The sequence below is a fragment of the Atractosteus spatula genome, chromosome 7 (assembly GCF_055471065.1).
Source record: "Atractosteus spatula isolate fAtrSpa1 chromosome 7, fAtrSpa1.hap1, whole genome shotgun sequence".
Taxonomy (NCBI): domain Eukaryota; kingdom Metazoa; phylum Chordata; class Actinopteri; order Semionotiformes; family Lepisosteidae; genus Atractosteus; species Atractosteus spatula.
This window is the reverse complement of record NC_142712.1, coordinates 50,560,448-50,584,627: the sequence shown is the minus strand read 5'-3', so window position 1 is coordinate 50,584,627 and position 24,180 is coordinate 50,560,448. Positions and strand designations below refer to the sequence as shown.

General features: G+C 47.6%; 2 protein-coding genes across 2 annotated transcripts in view; one reads left to right on the top strand and one right to left on the bottom strand.

Annotated features, from left to right (window-relative positions):
* Positions 1–285: 285 nt before the first annotated feature.
* Positions 286–9,720, top strand: aagab (alpha and gamma adaptin binding protein). Its single transcript, XM_088920458.1, has 10 exons — positions 286–419; positions 4,857–5,047; positions 5,196–5,292; positions 5,969–6,058; positions 6,219–6,302; positions 7,081–7,160; positions 7,278–7,374; positions 7,958–8,062; positions 8,626–8,675; positions 9,051–9,720. Exons 1-10 carry the CDS (start codon positions 323–325, stop codon positions 9,126–9,128), a joined length of 969 nt encoding a protein of 322 aa, XP_088776584.1. The 5' UTR covers positions 286–322; the 3' UTR covers positions 9,129–9,720.
* Positions 9,721–11,335: 1,615 nt separating this feature from the next.
* The window catches only part of LOC148831345 (SMAD family member 3), a 28,671-nt gene continuing 15,826 nt past the window's right edge, over positions 11,336–24,180 (bottom strand). The window contains exons 6-9 of the mRNA XM_088920457.1: positions 21,978–22,190; positions 21,717–21,854; positions 20,418–20,562; positions 11,336–14,949 (exon numbers count right to left, since the gene is read on the bottom strand). Of these exons, the coding sequence (XP_088776583.1) occupies positions 14,826–14,949; positions 20,418–20,562; positions 21,717–21,854; positions 21,978–22,190 (620 nt within the window). The 3' untranslated portion in view covers positions 11,336–14,825. The remainder of the gene's footprint in view (positions 14,950–20,417; positions 20,563–21,716; positions 21,855–21,977; positions 22,191–24,180) is intronic.

Sequence of the window (24,180 nt, the reverse complement as noted above, 5' to 3'; positions counted from 1 at the left end):
AAGTGCGATAGGATCCCCCTTTTCTTTAGAAATTCCAGTAATAGCCATGTTTATACGCCTGGCTTTATCGCACTTAAATTTAAAACACCCAGGATTCATTTCCAGGAGCGTTAATAACACAGCACCGTTGTTCCACGCTGTAAGCGGCTTCACTAACTTCGCATTTACGTCAACAAGTCTGTTTTAATCGCTGATATCACATTTGTGTCGGAATTTGGAATGGTTTAGCCCGACCTGCTGTCGCAGTCGGAAGTGATTCGCCGGCTGCAGCGGGTCAGAGTTGAAAGGTGCCGCCTGAGGCTTTTGTGTTGACAGATTCAAGATGTCATCCACAGAGCAGGAAAGGGATACAGAGGCACTGCCTTGCGTCCTCATTACGAGCTGTGATCCGGGGTTCAAAGAACAGGAGCTGGTGAAACGTAAGTGTCCGAATCTAATCTGTTAGCCTGACTTTGAGTCTGTGGTGTAAATCTTGTCTGGACTCAAGGTTAAGTGAGGTGCTGTGCTACTGTTTCGCATTTGCACATCAGGCAGGCGAACGCTCTCATTTTAATTAGATCGGTTTGTTAGGGGAATGCAGAAACATGAATGGACGAACACATTGTGCATAATAATCGAGCTGCATATACGACTAGTATAGTAGTCGTGAAGCTTTTATTCCGGTTGCTGCGCAGGCGGACAGCCTGCTCGGACATCCTCTCTTTGCAGAAAAGAAGGAAACAACCTAGTAATACGTCCGGGAAAGTTTCTAGTTTATACATTTAGAAATGTGGAGATAAACGTGGCTATTAAAAGAACGTTGTTAACGAAGGAGATGGGAACACAGTTAGGATCTAACCCCAGGTTAGTGGGACAGGTTTTGTCAGTTTGCCTCTACATTAAAACACATAAAAGATTTAGGCTGGGCATTAATTGGTTGCTGGTCGGAAGATGTTGCTTAATGATATCAAGCCAACATTAAAAAAAATCCCAGAGGTCTTTCAGTCTTCTGTTACATAGCTGGTTTAATTAATTATCATCATAACACTAATCATTCTCACTGTGCACCAAACCATTGTATACAGTAGGTAACTATACCTTTATAGGGAGTGTTTTGATTATTCAACCTAAAGATTATTTTTGTAAAAGACATGAAGGAATTGTCTAATAAAATAGTTATTTACTTAGTTGACTTCTCTCTTTGGAACAAAATTCTGAAGAAACTGGTCCCTCTAGGAGTTGAGCTGGAGAAGGCTGGTTTACACTACAGTTGCGTTAAAAAAAAAAGCTATATTTTAGATGTTTTCACTCTTTGCAGTTTTCCATTCTTCCATACATACAGGTGGGGTACACCCTGGACAGGACCCCACTCATCTCAGGGCACACACAGACATGAGTTTTGTTTTCGTTCCTGTTAGTTTGAACATTTTCCTCACTCACACTCAGACACTGCGAGACACCAAGTCATAGTGGTCAGCTTTTCAAGCAATTTCAGCACTGGAGGCTTCAGCTGACAAACAGGGCTTTAAGCTAATTGTGCAATTCTTTGCTGCCTTCTGGTTAACTTACTTTCATTTGGAGACAACATGTGAGGCCCATTCTGGCCCATGGTGTCCTGTGGATCTGTTGCCCGAGGTCAAAAGAATCTGCTTCCTTTCTGACCTCAGTTTTCCCTGGAATCTCTGGATACCCTCACACTTTATATGAGAGCTGGAGTCCTGCAGGTTTTCATTCCAGCTCCAAACATAGCAGCTTAATTGAATTGGGTATTTGCTAAAGAGCTCCCACAATCTGCTTTTTTTGAAGAGCTAGCCAGTTTCTAATTAAACGCAACTTAAGAAAAGCTTGCATGACTTGTGGACTGGAGTTCCCTGCCTCCTGCTGTAGAACCTGGGACTCAGTTGGCTCGCTGATTAGTGAATCATGATAACAGACCATGCCTTTCCCAGCTTGTGCTTTACCTAGATCAGACATCACTTTTTCACCTTATCATCAAGGTTGCTCATATGGATTTATCAGGTGTAACACTGTTCATATGTAATATACATGCCAGTTATTATTTTGAATTGTCATTGACCAGTTTTGAAAATCATTGGCACATGTCACAAGTGATACAAGTGCCAAGTAGCCAGTAGGAAACTGCTTCAGTGGCTTGTCTCCTACATCAGTCTGCACCGAGTAGTGATGCCACTGCTCCAGCAGGTGGCGGTGTTGACCCGGCTTCAGAATTTGTGCAGGGCGGAGAGACTTCAGGGAAGCGACGCAGGTCCTGACCCCGCTATTCCGCACGTTTCGTTTTTATACATGAAGTGTAAAAAACGCAGCGGAAATAAGTAGGTTATTCGCATTAAAATAAATCCAAGCTCGTCAAAGAAACCCAATAATACTTTTGTCAGTTTGAGGGTTGTTTATATACTTTTGGTAGCGAGGTAGGAAGGGATTGGCCTCGGTTGTACAGGAAAGGCCCAGTTTGCTCAGTGTTTCTTGGTGGAAGTTCTGTAATTGCGGGGGGAAGACTGAACGCTTGTCAAAAGAACAGACGGCCTGAATTCATTTTTATGGAGGCTTTGTGTCTTCTGATTTTTGTTTCAACATGTCAGTTAAACAACTAACCTTATTCAGCAGAGATGTGTAGCCAGTAGCCATATCACCCTGCAACTCACAACTGGCAGCCCACTGAAGCTCAGCAGGTGTGAGCCTGGTCAGTACCTGGATGGGAGACCTCCTGGGAAAGCTGTGGTTGCTGCTGGAAGAGGTGTCAGTGGGGCCAGCAGGGGGCGCTCACCCTGCGGTCCATGTGGGTCCTAATGCCCCAGTATAGTGATGGGGACACTATACCGTAAACAGGTGCCGTCCTTTTGGTGAGACTTAAAACCGAGGTCCTGACTCTCTGTTGTTATTAAAAATCCCAGGGGGTTTCTCGAAAAGAGTAGGGGTGTAACCCCGGCATCCTGGCCAAATTTCCCATTGGCCTCCTAATAATCCCCATCTCTGAATTGGCTTCATTACTCTGCTCTCCTCCCCACTGAGAGCTGGTGTGTGGGGAGCGTTCTGGTGCACTATGGCTGCCGTCGCATCATCCAGGTGGGGCTGCACATTGGTGGTGTTGGAGGGGAGTCCCCATTACCTGTAAAGAGCTTTGAGTGGAGTGTCCAGAAAAGTGCTATATAAGTGTAAGCAATTATTATTATTATAATTATTATTATTCAATTCGTATGCAAAGTTAAGGTTTTTGTAATTATTTGACACTTCAATGTCCGGTTACAGTCATTACAGTTAGAAGCTGTTAATTCAAGTGAAGTCAACTAGGTGACTGAGAATTTCAGTGGAACAAATACCAGAAGACACCAGGCCTCCCAGCAGCTGGGTTTGTAGAGCAGGGTTATCAAAGTGAAATCTCTAGCCCTTAAGAAAAGGTTTTAACGGTTGAGCTGCACCTCAGCTCTAGTGTGTTTTCTGCGATCCACTGTACAAGACATCTGAAATGAATCCTGGGGGAAGTAATTTGATGAGGCCGACAGGGAGGTCGGAGTGACAATGCACCGTCCACCCCATGTGAGGCTGGCTGTGTGTAATGTCCGGTGAATTGTTCTCCAGTGCTGAGACACACGCTGGGTTTTTCCGTCCGTCCACGAACGCGTTCGAGTTTCGAGCGCCGAAACAGCGTGTGGGGGCATGGGACTGCTGGGGGGAGAAAATAAATCCATCCAGAAGGCTGACAGGAAGGAGGGGGCAGTGATCTCGCGCTGTGAGGCTCCTCGTGAAGGCCGGGCCTCGTCCACGGTGCTTATGGACGATGACGTCCGGCCCTCGTCTTGCTCGTGGTGCATTACGAATAACGAGGTCATTGAAACAAGATTTCGGGGATCTGCTTTCGAGCCACCTGACTCGAGCACAAATCCCCCCCCCACCCGATGTCGGGGTGCAGAATCAGACTGCTGCAGACCAGGGTGGCTGGCGCAGAGGAGAGGGGGCGAGGGAGAGCCCACTGTGAGATGGGCAATGCCAGCGAATCATTTGAAGCCCAGCTGTCAGATGGTCGGGGCCTCTACCGCTCATGAACAGAGAGGGTCAGGGGCTCTCAGTACTCAGCTGTGACAACGGATTTCGTAGCTGTGCTGATTAGTTTCGTTCTATTTTTGTTAATGCGGTTTAGCTTAACCGTGTGCATAATCCCTCTCTCGGTACCTAACAAATGGAATTGTATATAAAATCCAAACATTAGGCTCAATCCAAAATAACCTGCTTAGTCGAACACCAAGCACTGTTTCTTTCTCTGCCAGTCAAGCATGTCGTCGGATAAGCTGATAGGTCTTATTGTAAAAGTACTGGCTTCATCCAAGTCCTGTGCTGGAGCAGCCTGGAGTGCCCATCTGGCTTTCAAAATACATATTATATATACATGTTTTAAAAACACATTCTTTTCATTCCATTGCTATTATGATTGAGAATGAGATTGGCTTGGGTACAGGTTTCTATTTGGGTCCAAATTCCTATTTGGGAGATAGTACTTGCATGGAAAAACCCTTCATGAGTGGAGTCAGATACCTGGAAGCAACTGGGATGCCATTAGCCCATTAAGAGTGCACGCAGATAGATAAGGAGAGGATTGTGGTTTTGTCATCACTGCTCAAAGAGGTCCCCTGGGAGAGCTTCATGATTGATACCCAGGCCCATCAGACTCTCCTGTAAATTCTGTTCCTGGGTTTTGGCACAATCAAGTCCTGATATGGTCGTTGAATTAATTACCAAACTGGGAGTACACTTGTGGGTCAGAGACATTTTGTAGTGTGAAAAGAACAGAAGGCAATGGAGTACCTCTTTGTCAGCAGGTGGAATCCTGGCTGCTCACTCTTTCTGTCCTTCTGTGTCTATAGAGATCCTGGGTGCAGCGGCTGTGCCGGAGCCCTCCCGCCAGGAGGGGGCAGTGTGCTGGTACCCCTGGACCATCAACAACAAGTACTACACTGCGCAGGTCAGCCTGTGCGTTGTGCCGAACACCCACCTGGTAACAGCGGAGATCGCAGACAGCGTGCAGGCCTTCGTCGTCTGGTTTGACAGCAGCACGGTAAGCCAACCTCAGACCTTTGACAGTCTCAACTGCTCCAACCTCGGATCATCGGCCAGGAAGCTTGCACACAGCTGTGTCTGGGTGGATCAGTTGTCCTGCTGAGCCATTCTCTGACTATGACAGATGCCTGTGCCCTGTGTTGCAGGAGGCGGGACTGGACAGCGTTGCCCCCTGGCTGGCTGTAGTGGAGGATGTGGCCCCTGAGGTCCTGACCCTGGTGTGTGAGCGGGTGTGCGACAGCGGTGAGCTCGAGCGTGCAGGCTACATGTGCTTCCTCCCGTTGACCAGGATTAGCACAGCTCCCTCCCGCCAGAGGCGAATCCATATATCCAGAGCAAAGATTGCTTGGAGTGTTTCTTGTTCCTGGAATCTGTACATTTATCTTCAGTTCTTAAACATGCCCCAACTGAGTTTTTCCAGTTCTCGGGATTACTAGAGGAAAAGACAAGTGTTGGTGAGGATTATAGAAGAGAGCTTCCAGTGAACAGAATTGCAAAAAAATGGAAATCCCTGACCTCTCTGAAACAGTAATGGATCTTTTTTGATCTGTTTTTGAAAAGAGAATCGATGATTGGTGTATTTTAGTGGTACTGAACTGAAAACTGAGAAAAAAATAAAACTTAGATATCAAATGAAAACTGGTGATTCCATAATGTTATGACTTAAATTACCAGCACCTCAGTTCCTGTCCCATACACTTTTTTTATTCAATGTTTATTTGTGTTTTATTAAATAGAATATCCATAGTACTATAAAAGAATACAGTGGAAACTGCATGGTAGGCTTTTGTATGTTTTTCAAAAATACTTAGGAACTTTCTGTGGAACTATTTTCTAGTGTGACAGTAAATTGCATTTGGCTGGAATATTGTGCAGTGTTGCATGTGACCAGCAGGGGGCACCATGTCTTTCTCTCTAGGGGTTTCCAGGCAGCAGGCACAGGAATGGTGTCTGTCCCACGGATTTGAACTGGTGGAACTCAACCCCGAGGATCTGCCCGATGAGGATGGTGAGGGCCAAGCACACAGACTGTTGTACAGTCGCACTAGACACTCAAACACGCTTGTGCCGATTAACACTTCTTCACAGCTAGTCACTATGCTGTTTCTAGACCCTGGATCTCTTTGGCATCCCAGCGTTTCTCAGTGTGCTCTCTGTTCATTCCCCAGATGACTTCCCAGAGTCGACAGGCGTGAAGAGGATCATTCAGGCACTCGACGCCAACATGTGGTCTAATATGGAGATGAAGGATGGTACGCTTTGGCATGGGAACACAGGGGTGGGCATCCTACAGGGAATAGTTAGGACTGCCAGGTTCTTTTCCAAGCTGCCCTCTCAAAACCTGACTTTCGCACATTCACAATGGGAAAAGGAATTGCTGGGGTTTCCTCAGTAATGTTTGGGGGAGCCTTTTTTTTTCCCCAAGCTAGGGCTTTGCTAGGGTTTATTAGGAGCCTGGCTGGAGAGGATGTGCGTGTGTACACATGTGCTCGCTCTCTGTTGACTGTGTCCAACAGCAGCCTCATTCCATCCCCACCTCATCATTCAATCTCTCCTATCCCCTGAAAGCGTCTGATAAGATGTGCTGAAAAGGCCGGGCGGAGTTCATTCGCCCACACCAGCAGTTATCATCTTCCGATCCTTCCAAAAAAACAAACCCGGCGCATAAAAACAAGCATGTAAAAACCAGCCCTCGTACGATAGTGTTCAAGGAAGGTTTAGCTGGTTTACCTGCTTCTACTGCAGTTTTACTGAAACAGGAGCTGGAGAACAGCGCAGGAATGAGACATTTGAGCCAATGGGACACTTCAGAGCTGATTTAAAAAAAAAAGATAATGACATTTCCAGGGTGTATCCTGCCCTGTGCCTCATTGCTTGCTGGGATAGGCTCCGGCTCCCTCATGACCCTGAATTGGAAGAAGTGATTAGAAAATGTATTGATTGGAACATGACATTCAGGAGAGCTTCTGTGCATTGTTACTTTTAATGCTGTTCTAATGGCGGGAGTTGTTTGCTCTCTTCCTCTGTCAGAGCGAGCCCAGAGTTTCGGCCTGATGAGCAGTCTTGTGGCATCTCGACACAGCAGCTCCTGCCCCAGCCAAGATGCACAGGTCAGTTTCTCTGCCCTCTCTCTCTCTGCGGGGCTAGGGGTTCACTTATTTCACAGGGCGAAGGGGACAGGCAGGCAAATGGGGAGAATGAACTGCTTCTCTGTCCTGTCCTTGCAGTCCCTCCAACAGCCAGGAGAGGACACCCACGGGAGCCCTGGCCACAGCAGGACAGAGGCTACTGCCAACAGCAACACTCAGATTGACGCGCTTGTGGGTGAGTGCGGTCAGACCAGGAAGTCGCTTGTTTTTGATTTCCTGTTAATTACATTGGTGAAAATGATGCAACTGTTTTGTGTCCTGCAGGGATTGGATTCAATTACCCTTAGCTCAAGAACATGAACATGGGGGGCATAGACTGAATAAGCAATATTTCAGTGATGTGAATGCACATCTTGATAGGTGTGGTGCCCAAATTGACTGATCACTAATGCACTAGGTGCTCTCAGTCCGATCTTAATTAAGAGTCCACACCTGTCCAGAATATCTGAGATCTCTTTGCTTGGCTATTGAATTTTTTTGTCCTTCTTCATAGTATCCTTAGTATTCTAAAGCTATAAATCTCTAATTTAAAAAAGGACTTTCACTGGTTAGTTGAAAATACCACCTCTGCATCCTTCCTCTTTGAACAGTGTAACAATAGTTTTCCACAGGTCTAGAAAGGACAGACTTGTTGATACAGAAGACCGGGCTATCTTGTTGGGATGTAGAGTAGGTGTCATAGCTAAAATACGCCCATCTTCCATTCCTATCTTTCCTTTAGTAGAGCTTTAACGGAGGCCATCTGTGTTTATTTGCAGATCCCATGACAGACATGGACATCCAAGAGCTGGCCAGCCTCACCACCAGAGACTCTGATGTGGAGAACTTTGAGAGGCTCTTCACCAAGCTGAAGGAGATGAAAGGTAAACTCTTTCATATGCAAAGTGGAAGCCCTGTCAGAAACAGTCTGATGGATCAGGCGAGCATGACCTACCTAACCTGGTCATGTGACCTCCTCTAGCAGGGAGCCCAACAGTCTGACCTGAACTGGGCTTGAAGGTTTGGAAGAGATCCATCTGTGAAAATGAGAGTTGGACCCCCTGTTGAGAAGAGCCTGGACAGGCCTGCTATAGTTTACCTGCTGTAAAATATTAAAGAGGAAGGCCTGTGCTCACAGTATTAGGGGCAGTTCATATTGCAGAAAATAGTCCACTCATAAAGAGCCATTTAATTGCTCTTTGATTCCCAACGTTACAGGTGTCTGTGGTGTGCTGTGATGATTTCACTGTTAAAGACCAACAGACTAAGTGATTAAAGACTTCGCTGTTCAGTCACTCCACTTATGTATTTCCCTGCAACAGCTCTTCAAGGCTGGACTTGTTGTTTATTTCTAACGTATGGCAGTTGACGAAAGAGGAGGAAGAGGTTGAGGAAGGCACCAGTAAGCACGTCAGTTTTTGCAGTTTGTGCTTCTCTCCCCTCACAGACAAAGCGTCATCTTTACCTCATGAGCAGAGAAAGCTCCACGCGGAAAAGGTAGGAGCCCCCTCACAGGTCACTGCATCTTCACTTGGAAACCATGCTGTACATTTCCATTGAGCTCAAACCACATCTGATAAAGCAACGCCTTTCACATCGTTCCCCCACGGGCTAAAGGACAGGAAGGGTCTTGCGTCAGTCAAGTTCTTCATAGGAATTGATTTGCTTAATTGGGGGTGGTTTTTATCCTTTTTACCATGTCTAATGAATGATGGTTTAAGGGTTCTGTAAAGTGCATTGCAGCCATTAAGAGCAGCACTGCCTGTGTCTTTCCTGACACATCCAGCGCTGTTGTTATTAAAGAACTGAGAGCAAGAGACTGCACTCGGGACATTGTCAAGGTATAAAAGCTCTCCTGTCCTCTGCTTTCAGGTGGCCAAAGCTTTCTGGAGGGCAATTGGAGGAGACCAGGACGAGATCGATGGGCTGTCCTCAGAAGAGGACAGCTAAACAGGGGGGGGGTGTTGTGAGAACGGAGGTCTCCTGTCTCTCCCTTCCCAATGAAGACTGCCTTTCTCCTGCCTTCTGAGGATTCTGTTACTTTTGCATTGGGTTGGGATTAAACATCTCACTTGTCCCACTGACAAGGAGTAGGAACACGGAAGTAGAAAAAAAAAATCATGTCCTGCATTTTCGGTCTCCTCAGGCAGCGGGTCCCGTGCCCGGGCGGGAGAGCACGCCTCAACAGCCCATCACACCTGCACAGAGCAAAAACAGCCCGCGGGTGGTAACACACAGAAGGCACCGATAAAAGTAGTGCCAAAGATCATGCAGGCCCACTCCCAATTTTGGTTTCTTTTCTCTTTGGCTTGGGAAGAGCCCAATTCAAACATGGAATAACGGGGTGGGAACCGGAGGGGAGATTCTGATTTGATCTGTGCGTCTCTGCTGCAAGATCCCGAAGTCACCACACAGAGCTGGGCCAGGTCAGGGGTCCCAGCCTTTTCAATAACAATGCAGTGTCTCCCTGTGATCCATCTTTTTATGTCAAACTCTTGTGACTTTGGTTCATTTCTGATTAAAACTGATAAAATTCACCTTCTGAATGCTCCTAGGTGCACATGCCTGGCGACTGGTTAGAATGACTTTAATTAAGATTCTAGGTTTACAGAGCTGAAACATAAATGCTTCTTTATACCCAACAGCACAAAACTCTTTCTACAATAATGACATGCATGGTACTCAAATCAAACCCTAACAGAAATAATTTTAAGTACACCCCAGAAACTGTGTAGAACAAATTACTGGTGAAGATTAACCAGCTGAGGCCTTTATGTTCTTTACTACCCAACCTTCAATTGTAAAGCAGTTAACCATACACCTTGAAGTCAGCACTGACCTTCCCGATTTCCAGTAATGCTTCTCTTTTCACACTGTTGACACACAAACCCCAACACAGAAAATTAGCAAAGTGGTTTCGCAACCCTTCTCGGTTGATGGCCGGGGGGGGGGCAAGCCCCCTCCCTCTCCTGTAAGTAATCTATGGAACAAAGAGTCTTCATGTCAGGATGACAAGCCTTGTTACAGCACACAGAGAGCTGGATGTTTTAGATTAGCAGTATCCTAGCAATGCTGAAAACAGGCTTTGTAAACAAGCTCTCAGATGCTGCAAGACCTATAATTAAGTGACTAGTTTGCATCTGTATCAGAGATACTGAAAACTAAAAATAATTACCCCCCGCCCACCCCCCCACAACACCGGTGAAACCAGATGAAACAAAGCACACTATTCTGTTGGAGTTAAGCAGCTCAAGTCCTATTACAGATTGCCAGCTATTTCCACAACGCAGCACCTGTGTTCATTTGTTTTGGCTGATGCAGTGGGGGGAAGAAAACTTTGCTCAGCACTTCTCTCCTCTGCCTTATTCTTTGAGTCTGAACATGCATCCCAATCCCCCTCCACCTCACGTAGAAAAGATCTCAAAGTGTTTCATGTGAGGGCTGGGACTCGCCTCTGAAGTGCTGCACCAGTGTGGGTGATGGACCATTGCAATTTTGAATAGTGGAGCGGATGCCCCAGTAGTCCAGGTAGAGACGTGTCGACTGTTTCACCAATCGAATTAGGGGAGAACTGGGGGTGAGGCCAGGCTTTATAATCCCACGGTAAACATTTCCCAGGACCTTTTGAGAATTTGGCTCATGATCTTCATCGACCAAGTATTCAGAACCCGGGTTGAACACCCCTGAAAAACGGCACTTTCAACAACACAGTGCCCTTGCTTCGCCGTCTGGGGAATTGATATGGAAAAGCCAGAGTGGGAAGAGTGCCACCTACGGAATGTATCCATCATCTATGGAGTCCAAGGACCTGGGCTAACATCAGCATCCCACAGCTACTGCTTTATCCCTGGAGCTCCAGCCACTTCCACCCCGGTTCCCCCAGAAAGCATTGGACAGATTCTACACCCCGCTCGCGTTTGACGGCGCGTACCCCCACTTTCAGAAGGGGCTGCCATAAGCCATAAGGTCAGACAGACGAAACAGCTTTATTCTGCCCTTTAAAAAACATGAAAAAAAAATATTGCTTTACCTCGGATCCTACAGCAGCACCTGCGAGCCCCGGAGTCGGCTGCATTCACATCCCTTCCTCTGCGAGAGCTCCAGAGAGACACCCCGCCCAAGGGAGACCCCCCAAACAGCCATCACATCCACTCGCCTTTTTTTTTCAATATATAGATCTTTTTATTACAAGAACAAAACAAAAAAAAAATACATGGCAATATTTTTAAAAAACAACACTTTGTATGTAGGAGAGAAAAAAAAAAACTTGTGTATTACATTAGAAAAAAAACATCCATTATAGTTTCGGGGGGTGAAGAAAATCAAAGCACAAAACAACACTAAGAACCAGTTTAAAGAAGAACTGGAACAGTTACAAGAAATGCACATAAAAAAATTAAAGACGTTGTAGTTCTGAAGACTTGAACATGGGGATAGCTTAATAAACCACCAAATCCACAAGGGAGAGCTCCGAGACCACCGGAGTGAAGACACCCAGCAATGTGAGAACCCCTGAAACAATCCCCAGTCAGAGGGTACCCCTGATTTCCGTTGACAAAATTGTCATTCTAGGGAGCCAATGTGTTATTTATAGTGCTGGTCTGCAGGAACAGGACCCCCGCCCTCGAACACTATTCTCTTTACCTGTGCAGGTGATCCACTCCGGCTCGGTCAGAGACACACACCACGCCTCTCCAGAAGAAGGCTTTCTACTGTGATACCAACACCAGCGTTGGGAACAAAGTCCATCTGCAAGTGTGCTGGAGGGGGAGGGGGAGGGGGGATCTACACATTGCCCCACAGAAAGAGAGCGTCGGCTCTTTTCAAGAAAGGGTCCAAAATGAGGCTCATCACAGCGCACGGTTCTGTACGTCAAGCGAGGCAGAACCGCGGTGTGGGCCGTGGAGAACGGCTCTTCTGCTCAAGGGCCTGAAGATCTCCCTTGTCACCCTTCTCCGCTACAAAAACACGAGGACATCAGACCTGCCAGCAGTTTTGCCCCAGTTTTATTCCAACAATGAATATTGTATTGAAACACCAACTTGTAACAAACAAAAAGAATCTTCTAAAACTTACGGGTAGCAAAATAGAACATACAGTACAAAGAACAGAAAGCATGCATATCTATATTTCTACATGTATAGATACATAGTTTTTTCTCTTTTGTTCATACAAAACTCCAAATGGTCCTGAGTGTGGGAACCTCCCTCCCCTCTCACCCCAGACTCCTGAGAGGTGCCACAGGATGCTCACCGAGGCGCTATCGCTACGAACGACGCTGGCGTGTACATTTCCTGTGCTGTAACGGTGCTCCACTACACCAAAATTACAGGACATCCTGTGCTGGTGAAGATCTGTGTACGCCAAAACACAGACAAGTTACAATAAAATCAATGGAGGAGAGAGTGTGTGTGTGTGTCCAGCTCATCTTATTACTTCCGACTTCTACTGGACAGCACGTTGGCAAAGTTGGGCTCGTGCTGCTCTTTCCTCGTTTTGTTGCTGGACAAAATGACTAGGAATGGTTAACAATGGTTATCACTGCCGCCATAGCCATTTGCCACTGGAAACGCATCAGCTTGTGGAAAACCCGTCAAGACAAGGCAGAGGAAACCCTCTTCCTCCTAGCACTACAACACAGCCTTGTCGCTTTACCGCGGCAGAGCAGATCACAGCAGCGCTGCGGAGGGCACGGGCCTGTGCTTGGGTGTGCCGCTGGGCTTTCTGTGTACGCCAAGCTGCTCTTTGTTAGAAAAAAAAAGGAATAGCATTTGCCGGCCCCACCAGAGAGCTTAATATTCACATGGACTAGAGCGTCGCCCTCTGCTGGTGCTGCGGGAATTTGGGGAATCTTTTGCCCCGTGCGTAAAGAAAGGAGCACCTATGAACATCTGGCCCTCGGGCGTGTGCAGGAGTTGGGGGGTGGGGGGGTCAGTCAGGACAGGCAGTGGCATTAAAAATAAAACCGATCGGCGCCTCCCTCTCCCTTAGTGTTTTTCCTACAGCACACGGCACCCTTCCTCTCCAAGCCCACTCACACAGGAGGGGGAACCACATGAATAACTACTGTAAAAACTGGACAGGACACGGCCACCGCACAGAGTACTAAAAGAACCCCCCCCCCACTTGTTTGGATCACAACTGCTACTAAACATAGCGTACTTGAAATGCTACAACTTGTACTGACGCACAGTAACTAGTTTTCTGCTGCGAATTGTTTCCAACGGGCTGCACATGGAGCAGTAGAGGCATGCGATTACCCTTGAAGTACAGAAAACAAGAGCCTCATCCCAGGATGAACGGTACCTATCACTTTTAACATACAGAGATGAGTGAAAATTCTTACGAAGTCAAAAAACGCAGGTAGAATCGAGTCATCTGGTCCATTACAATCCCTGCACGGTCAGCAGTGCAACGAACAGACAGAACCCAAGAGACAGCTGGCTGACAGAGCCACCTCGCACTGCAAATACACCCTGCAGAAATAACGGGGAATTTAGATTTGGCAAGATTTCGAAAGGGGGGTTATAATATGGCAAGGACCAATTCCAAGATGAAATGGTATATTTAAATGAAATGTTTTTAAGAAATGGCTAAATGAAGGAATGGCTCCTGCACTCCAAGGCACTTCTGTACACCCTGGGGAAGGAACTGTAACTTAGAGGAGAAGCTCCAGAGAGCGTCCCCCGCTCTCCTGAACACCACAGAGCGGATCACGTTCCAGGACAAAGCACACTGCAACTGGCTCGTGCAGTCTGACCCCAGGGAAGATTTCTGGCTTAACCCAAAAGATCAATTTGTCTTTGCTTTTTAGTGTTCCAGGAAAAAATCCAAAAGTCTTTTCATGGCTGTTGCTTCCTGATACACACTGCACACAGAATGTGAAGCATTTTGCGCTTGGCTGACAAGACTGCTGCACACAACACTGAGGAGGCCAGAGCTTGCCGATAACGGACGCTAACAGCATCTCACTGGATTTCTCTCTGCACCTGGTGCAGAGGCAGAGAAGTACACTGTACTGTATATACATATACCTTTCACCTTAAAACACTTACATGTGTTAAATATCAGCCAATGTAAGCTCTTTTTTTCTCTAAGACTAAAAAAAAATCATTGCAATTTAACCATTAAAACTTCATTTTGTACAAAAAGCAATATTGTAAGCTGCTCTCAGTATATGCTATTTCCTAACTTCTATTTATATATATGTATGTACATTTAACGATCACAATAAGAGGAGAAATTAACAGAGGGAAAAGCTCTGCCATTCTTCTGCTATTACATGCTACTGCTTTTTGGCACCAAATGCCAATAGAAAACAAAAACAGACACAAAAACACAAAAGTCAATGCTTGTGGCCATCACGAAACAATACGAACGGTACTGTTTATAATGCACTCTTCCCCTTGCCGCAAATGTAGAAAGTGCTAATAAACGCGTGTAAAGTGGCAGGCAGAGGTGACGCTGGGAAGATGAAACCAGTTTGTGGATGTAGTTCCAAGATGCCCCTGAGGGAGGCGCTGTTGCTTCACGGTCCTCCCACGACGAACTGGGCTGTAGACACGGGGCTTGGGCCCATTTAGTTTGTGTTTGCGGTTGCTGGCTTAGTTGTCTTGGTCTGTGTGCTTTCCCGGGGGAAGGGTTTCTCTACGACACGCTGGAGCAGCGGATGCTGGGGGACCCCATCTGAGTGAGCACCTTGTCCAGCCACTGCAGGGGCCCGTTGAGGTGCAGCTCGATCCAGCAGGGGGTGCTGGTCACCGTCTGGCGCCTGCAGCCGGGAGAGAGATAAAAACAGTAGCGTCGGCAAGCAATTCTCGGGGGAAATTATTCTGTTGTTGCCTGGGCCTTTTTTTGTATCTTCTACACCCCTTGAATTCGGAATCGGCAGCTGTGCGTTTTGTCCGGGTTGACGTTTACAAACCCCCCCGTGACCGCACACAGGTAGGGAGGAAGAGGAGGTGCTCTGACCTGCCCACCTCCTGATCAGCTGTGTGTTGAACACCCCTATGGCAGCACCTCCCTGTACTGGAGACCTAGCGCTGTCTGCTGGGGGGGGCTCACATTTAAGGCATCCCAGGGGATCAAGAGATGGGATTTTTCTCCTTTCATTCTGTGACTCTCTCCTGGTCGAGACTGGCAGCCCTTCTGAAATGCCCTCAGCCACTTGCAGAAAACAAGAAAGGCTTAATTTCCCCCTTAGTTGCTCCCCTCGTGTGATCTTTGAGCTTTTGCACAAAAGCAGCTCACTGCATTTATAAATCGGTAACAGTTCAAGTTCACAGTTTCTATATTTATTCCTTATGGCTTTCATATTTGAGGTGCTTATGCAGCCAGGACCTGATCTTCGATTCTGTACCGATTCAAGGCCAAACCTGCTGAGGAGAAATCCTAGTCAGCATTCGCACTTGCAGTCCTGAAAGAGCCTGAGCCTGCTATCTGAGCACGCGCCACAGGCTGAGCCCGGAAAAAAACTGGGGTCCACTGGTCACACAGTTTCACAATTCTAGAATCTCTCTCAGGTGTCATCTTGGATAAAAGAGAAAGGTGCAGAACCCACTTGGTGTTCAGCCAGTGTGGACACGCTAGAAGATCCTCCAGCCCATCTTAAATGATCATGGTGGGCGTAAGCTCTTGCTGCTGTGATACAAGTGCAGACGCATTTAAAGCAGATTGGAACCAACTCAGTTTTTCTGAACTGTCATTTGTTACTGCATTTGTAATCTGGAGATCAAAATGGAATCCCAGAACATGTACTGGTACTGTCTAACAGGAATCAAAAGAACCAAGATGTGCAGAACACAACTTACTGTCAATTTAATATCACTGTACTTGTATAACAGGGACGATCAATTCACTCCCTGATGGGGCAAATAAGGTTTCCCTTACATGGCTTTCAGATAATGCAGGTGATACAAGATCCCCATTTAACAAAATGTCCAGTACATGTACATGAAGAGCTTTGCGTGCCACAACACTGGAGGTGTCCAGTGTCTTGGGAGTAGAGTGTGCAGAAGTCTGTCTGATTGCTTTTATCTGGGTCTTCGCCAAAAAAGGGACACAAACTAGCTGACATGCAGACGTCCCACAGCCCCAAAACATAAAGCATTCCTTTTCTTAGGCAATACTCCCCCGCACTCTCAGATCAGGCCTTCACAACCCCAATCACGTTTACTGTGTTGTCTTCTCCCAGGCCGGCAGTATAAAGGAAGAACTCAACCCTTTGTTTCCCTCCCTCGGCTAGAGTTTCATAGTCATTAAAACACTTAAACACACTTGAAACAAAGCACACAGGCCCTTCAGTCTGCCGCTGCTATTGATCTTAATAAGACACTCTCCTGTGCTATTAAACGCGGTTATTCTAAACACACACAGAGGGTGGCTGCCAGACGAGATTACAATCTGAAGCCAAGTTTTTTCAGAGCTCAAGTGTGGAGAGATAAATCAAGGCAATGGTTTCGACTGTCAGCTGCATTTATACCTTCATGTATGGGGGGGGGGATGTTTTGTGGTGTATGGCAGCCAACACAAAGCTTGACTACACCTATAGAGAAAAGAGGGGGCTGCATTCCACACACCCATCACAAAGCCGCTACTTCATGTGTGAGTGCATTGTTCAAGAGACTAGAAATCCCCCTGAGAACAGGTACTCACTGTGGCATCCTCTCTCTCTCCTGCTTCCTTCACTTTCATTCAAACAGAAAAGTTAAGATGTCACCACTTCAAAAGCCAAAAATAATAACATACCAAGGTTTGAAAGCATGAAGGCTCTTTGCCAATCCCTACTGCTATCCAAATCTAACTATTCCCTTCCCCTTCAAAACTACCATCTACACAGTCAGAAGACTTAAGAGTTATTAGCCGAGTTACAGTCAGGAGCTGCCTTCTTCAGCGCAGTGGCTGCAGAGGACTACAAAACCATGAAAAGTGAAATCAAAACATTTACGGTTCATGATCAAGCACAACGTTAATCTAATTCTGTAATAACAGTGGTAAAAGCTTTACTGTACTGTAGCTGGAATTCAGTGCAATCAGTCTACAATTTACTTTCTCATAGTTATAATTTCAGAATAATCATTGGACAATAAATGGGTTAGAAAATATTGTTTTTTTAATGCGCCTGGGATACTTTAACATACTACATTGTAACTATAATTAAACTGATGGTAGTGAATAACTGAGGTTGCTACCTCCAGTCTCTAATGTAGCATGTGTGCTAGATCTCCTTATGTTTATAGGCACTGCTTTGTCCAGGAGACCTGTTAAACTGATCTATTTAAGGGTTAACTGGATCAATGTACCCCTTCTCTACAACTGTAAGATGGCAATTTAGACAGAAAACCTGCTGGAGTCCTTACTCCAAGGTCCAGAGTTAGGAACTCTTGGTTTCTAACTTACTATATATGCAGGTGTAACACAGTGCTGACAGAGCACAATGCACTGTATTATAGCTGCAAGTGAGTTCCTGATATTCTCTAGTCAGTGTCTATAGTGATAGTCTATTCTATACTGCAGATCAAGTTCAGTAATCAGACTGGTCTCTAATACACTGTATTATTGTTGCAATTCAGCAAAGACACTGCTTCCCACACTGTTCCTCCATGAGAGTATTTCCATTAATAAGATAAAAAAACAGTTACGAGTTCCAGCTCAGTGTTTATCTTGGGGTGACAGTCCACAGGATGTACCTCCTGAAACTCCCCCCTCCCAGTAACCCGTATTCCACTGCTTTAGACTGTGCAACACAAACCGGAGGTGAACTCTTGTCCACTAAGTATCTTCTAAACAAAACCGCAACTTCAGAACAGTGATTTGCAACCATTTTTTTCCACTCTACAAATACATCCTCTCTAGAATAAACACAGGCGATGCACAAACAGAGAGGCTTCCTCTGGTCCGACGAGATGCTGCCAAACCACAGTACTGGGGAGGCACCAGTAGGCCTATTTCAAATGACAGTGTAGAATTTCAGAAACTAAGAAAAACAGTAGAGAGTCTGGCACCCAGATAATGGTATGATCCCTCTGTCCAGGGCACTATAATCTCAGATAAGAAAATGACCCTTCCCAGAGCAATGGAAAATCTACATTATCCCAGCCAGCTGCCAGATAACCTACAAGGCAACTGTGAGAATGGAATCTGCCTTCAGCTGTGCGAAGACTTCCTGCAGGTTTTTAAAAAAAAACACCTTAAGAGGTTTCTATGCCAGCACAATCAATTCACAAATTTTAACAAGCCCTAATGGCTTGGAGAAGGACAAGGAGGGGGGGGGTGGGAGAAATCTGACCCAAGCTCTTAACTGGCTCCACATGCGCTGTCTGCTCAGCAGTCTTCCCTCTCTGGGAAGCGCTGCTCTGCTTTTAATTACGATGGATTCATTTTTTTTTAGTTCCCCCCAGAAACAATAAGATTAAGTCTTAAGCCATAAAAAAACACAGTCAAGAAGTTTCCTTGAAGCTGTGCTCGTCTTTCTTTTAATAAAGACGCGCACAGACCTCATCATCACTACATAAGTGGAACTGTGTCACTTGGAGGCCTTACAAGTCACATTCGTCAGCCCTTAACTCTGCTGGCCGCTATCCAGACGGTGTTCCACGGCTGACTAACAAGAGGCGCACTCATTTTTCCTTTTCATTTCTCTTTCCCTGGGAGTTCCGTTTTATATTGAGGAAGGAGTCGCAGACGAGTCGGCCGCACACAAAAACGCTGGCCATCTCTTGACCTGGTGACTCTGGAAACTAATTCAGAGCTGGGAACGCAGCTGGCCTGCCTGCCCCCCGTTTCCGAGACGAGCCTCGGCTCCCTCTCGCTGGCAGGCGCTGCGCGGTGATTCACAGACGCGGCCAACAGAAAAACGTGGCATGCCAAAGGAAAAAAAAAATGTACTGTAAGTGCTCAAACTATTAACATTTAGAAGAATCTGCCACGTTTAAACAAACGCCCCCAGAAATAGTGGAATTCTCCAATATTGCAGTTATACTGTAATTACGGGCCCGTTATATAAACGTCACAAGCGTTTAGCGTCAGTGTCCCCATCAAGCCCTGAATGCTACACAAGACCACGCCAGGTTGTCAGACAGGGATGGGTTTCTGGTGCGCTGTTCTGCGTTTGGCGTTATCACGGTGGCACAGTTACTCGTTTTCCTTCAAGGAGGACACTGTATCGGGGGCCAAGATGACCTCAGTGCCCGTTGACCGAGCTGCACATCTGGACAGGGCAGGAGACTGGGACCATGCTGGAGAGCTCCAGGGAAACTCTGCAACACCTACGGGCCAGCCAGAGCGAGACAGAGGGTCGAAGGGAAGGAGAAAGTAAGAGATGGAAACCTGGACAAAGCAAGCTGGGTGTGGACACCAAGAACTCCCTGCAGGCACACAAACCTCAGGCGAGCCGAACCAAGGCAAGAGCCCGCTCTCTGCCGGAGACACGCCTGGCTCAGAAATGGACAGACAGACCGGCGTGCAGCTGCTTTATTTAAAAAGCCCAGGTGGCGCCTTGCTCTGTTCACTCTGATGCGGCAACACTAGGAGTTCAACTGACGACAAAGGCCACACTGAGGGAATCGCACATCATATCGCAGTACAAAAGAAAAAGAGGACAGGGTATGAGCTGGCATGCACACTACAGCGGTCTGGCCAGCTTCCATGGCAACGGCACAACTCTCAAGGTCTACGTTTATCAGGGAAAACGGCCTGGTCTGTCTGTGCCTGCTCATACCGTCTTTCACAGCCCAAAACATCAGCACAGCTGCCCAACCCCCCCCGTTACTAAAGAAAAAGTGAAGAAAGCCACAGCCTGAGATTGCAGAGCTCCAGAAAGTGCTGTACTGCTGTAGACAGGCAAGCACTGCGATACCAACACACTCAGTTCAGCCACAGGGAGAGAGAGATCACTTTACTGGCCATATACAATTTCTTGCATTAGGAATTTGTCTTTTCACATACCCCAGCTTGCTCTCCATGAGACACACAGGCAGGGAGAGGAGCTTGGGGTCAGAGCGCAGGGTCAGTCATTTTATACAGCGCCCCTGGAGCAGTTGGGGTTGAGGGCCTTGCTCAGGAGCCCAGTGGAGTAGGATTCCTCTGCTGGCCGCGGGATACGAACTGGCAACCTTCCAGCCACAGGCGCAGATCCTTAGCCTCAGAGTCACCGCACCGCCCAGGGCTCTCCCACACACTGCAAACCTACACACCTCAAGAGCCGACAGGCGTGCAGGCAGGCATCACGGGCTGGCATACCTGTACTCCGCGCCCCAGCCCTTGACGAAGCTCATGCGGATGGTACACATCCGGGTCAGCTGGTACACAGCCTCGAAGCCCTGGTTCACCGACTGCGCCAACAGAGCCGCAAACTCCTGGTTGTTGAAGATCTTCAGGTTACAGCCTGCAGAAAACAGAAAAACGGAGCCAAGTCACCCCACTGGCAAAGAAAGCTACTACTGTGAAAAATCTTCACTGCACGCACAGAGCCATGCTGTCTCCTATATGGGCATTTTTTAATACTCAGTCCTATTCTCCTCTTATACAATGTGAACACATCAATACCGAACCCAAGCTTTTCCTCATGTCATTTAAATAAGGCCTAAAAAGAGCCAAGGAACAAGTAAAGGTTTATTCCACACTGAAAGGAAACGAAAACAGACACGTTTCAACTGTTGAGCCTATTTCAGGTGTACGCAACACCTGAAGGTTCTCATGACATGAATAAGGCTCCACAGCCAAAACGTTCTCTCTCTTTTCCTTTCAGCTTGGAAGAAACCTTGACCCGTTTCCTTTGCAGCCTACGCATGCTGACACAGCTCCCTACTTAAACTTTTTAAAGAGCCATGTTGGTTCCTATATGTGCATTCTCAATACTCAGTGTTATTGTCCTCTTATAAATGCAAAGACATCCAGACTTAACCCAAGCTTTTTCTCATGTCATTTAAATAAAGCTTTTAAAAATGAGGTGTTAGTGAGAGCAGTAGGGGGCGCTCACCCCACGGTCTGTGTGGGTTCTAATGCCCCGGTATACTGACAGGCACACTATACTGTAAAAAGGTGCCGTCCTTCGGAGAAGATGTAAACCCAAGGTCCTGACTCTCTGAGGTCATTAAAAATCCCAGGCTGTTTCTTGAAAAGAGTAGGGGTGTTATCGCAGCGTCAGGCCCAATTTCCCCCTGGTCTTTGCCAATTATGGCCTCCCAATAATCCCCATCTCTGAACTGGCTTCACCATTCTGTCTTCCTCCCCACAGATAGCTGGTGTGTGGTGAGAGTACTGGCGCACTGTGGCTGCCGTCACCTCATCCAGGTGGGATTACACATTGGTGTTGGTGGAGGGGAGTCCCCATTACCTGTAATGTCCCCATGTAAAGCGCTTTGAGTGGAGTGTCCAGAAAAGCGCTATATATGTGTAAGCAATTATTATTATTGTTTCTTTCCACTGTGTCCCTTTATAAATGCACAGGGTCCAAAGCCACGATGCCGTAGCAGCGGGAGATGTCCTCCCAGAGCCTCTCGACTCAGAGCCCCCCTCCCTCGTGCCCTCCTCTCTCACCAGGCGGGATCTTGCACACTGTGGCCGGGTGCCAGCCGTACCGCTGGTTGCAGTTTGGACTCTGGACGAAGATGGCGCTGTCACTCAGACACTCCGCGAACACCTCTCCCCCGATGTAATACAGCCGCACACCCCTGCCTGGAGGGAGGAAAACGTGCGATGAGACGTGTCACCGCGCCGGGAGCCGGTCAGGCGGGGCGGGGCGAGGCGGGGCGGGGCGAGGCGAGGCAGGGCGAGGCGAGGCGGGGCAGGGCAGGTTACCGATGTGTCGGCGGGTGAGCTCCACGGCCGCGTTGCGGTTGACGTTGGACAGCAGGCCCAGGCAGAAGCGCTCCGAGTTGGAGGGGTCGGTGAAGCCGTCCACGGTCAGGGAGGGCTGGGAGGCGTGGAAAGTCTCGCCCACCCGCTGGTTCAGCTCGTAGTAGGATATGGAACACCAGAACGCAGGCTCACAGTACGTCACGGGCTGCAGGTCTGCGCAACAGGAGGGAGATGCCGTGTGATGCACTCGAAGTGTGTGCAATGGGCTGCACTTCACAAAACATACAGCAGATATAGTGCTGCTCTGAAATCAGTCCAGAGATGAGCTACCACAGGCACTGCAGGACGACTTCAAGGAGCAACCTATACTGACCAGCTAAAAGAATGGAATATTTCTCGTTTTGAGCAGAGAAGACAATGAGGGAACAAGACGCAAGTATTCCTATAAGAATTCTTAAAGGCATCGATGAAGACAACGGGGTACACCTCTTCTGAAACAAGAGTGGCGGTGCACTTAAAACCCGAGAACAAGAAGCACAGTCTTTACGCAAAGGGTTGTGGGAGTGTGGAACAAGCTAATCGCCCATGTAGATGAAGCCATTACCCTGGCTTCTTTCAAGAAAACAGCTGGATGAGAGCCCCGAATCAACTGGCTACCGGCTTCAAACAGGCCCCCTCTTGCTTGTAACCTTACATCCTCGGAAGAGGGCAGAGAAACAGGATGAAAGAGGAGGAGCAAAAAGAGAAAGGAAGGATAGTGGCAGGTAGAAAGAGTGCAAGGGAATCAATCAGCGATCATATTATCTTTCACTGGGCTCCCGGAGTCCCTCAGGGAGGGCAAACCAGATCCCTCTGCAGGCAAGGGAGAAAGAACCTTCCAAGCACAAGGTTAGATAGCTGTTGAGTTCATAAACGCAACGCCATTTTCATGATGCCCCTTTAGCAACAGAGTGGACAAATAATGCCAAGCAACTGCTTGCTGCCGATAAACAGCTCTACTTCTGAGCAACTGTCTGTCCCCTGAGCCATTTACTGTTCGTGCCTCAGCCAGCAGGCCCTCGAGACAAACAGGATATTAGTATTAATATTAGTGCAGGCCGGCTGTATCCTGGCACTGCTCTCCGTTCAGATGGGAATGGGACAAAGGCCCTTTTCATCAGCGGCTTCCTGTGCGGCGACAGCAGCAGCAGGGGGGGTGAGGAGGCTCCGCTGCCCCGGGATGCCCTCCTGCAACAGGATTCCCAGCTGCGCTCCTGGGGTGGCACTGCCAGGTCCGGACCTTTGATCCGACAGCGAGGACTCCCGAATTTTACAGCGTGCCCCGCTTCTTAACGCTTGCATTTTTTGCTACCTGGGTACTCTGTTGCAGGCATTTCTGCTGTTGAGTCACATGGTACAGCCTGTGGCTCCAAAAACCCAGCTCCCTGCTTTTTCATTTTTTCCTGCTGCACATCCTGAACTTCAAAGGATGGGTAGCATTAAGCACATGGCGGCGCAGGGAGAAACGTATCCCGACTCCTTGCAAAAGGGAACTACAGTTCTGTGGTGACATCACCTCTCCTTCGACACCGCCCCCTCACCCAAATCTTCCTGTCTTAGTAGAAGAAAGCTGCTGGGCCAGTACAGCAGACACTGGGTTTGTCACAGGGCAGGTTACAGTCACCGGTGACCCAGACAAGCGGGTTCACAGGCCCTGACCTGCCCCAACCCGTTCAAGGGAATCTGGGAACATGGTGCAACTGTGAGTGCTCCTGGTCATAGCGCTTGTTTCACTGAACACGTTTCTGGTAACACAGCACCCTGTAAACCAAGGGGGTGCAGTAGCAGCTTTTAACAGTCTCCGGTTTTGGAGAACAAGGCCGCTGTAATCCTCTTGCAAGGGACTGTTTGTCCTTGGTTTCATTCTTTGGCCCTGCGGCTCAATAACAGATCACCCTGGAGAGCAGTGCCACCCTCTCACAGTGCCCACGGGGTTGTACTGAGGGCAGCTACCACACTATCTACCCGCCCTGACTTTAGAAATGAAAGACCGTCTGATTTTTCCACCCATGCTTTCAGGGTCAAAGTAGTGTTTCTAGGCCACACTGCAAGAGATCCTGTAGCCTTTGTCTTTACAATCAGGAGACTCTTTGCGATACAGACTGCACTCCCGCTGTCCTCAAGGTTTTGTTGTAAACCCGGTATGGTAATCTTTAGGGGAAGG

Excerpts from the sequence above, each read along its gene's own strand:
- aagab (XM_088920458.1), top strand. The coding sequence starts at position 323 with ATGTCATCCACAGAGCAGGAAAGGGATACAGAGGCACTGCCTTGCGTC. Across the intron at positions 420-4,856 it reads AGAACAGGAGCTGGTGAAAC|AGATCCTGGGTGCAGCGGCT; the intron begins GTAAGTGTCCGA and ends CTGTGTCTATAG. Across the intron at positions 8,063-8,625 it reads CAAGCTGAAGGAGATGAAAG|ACAAAGCGTCATCTTTACCT; the intron begins GTAAACTCTTTC and ends CTCCCCTCACAG.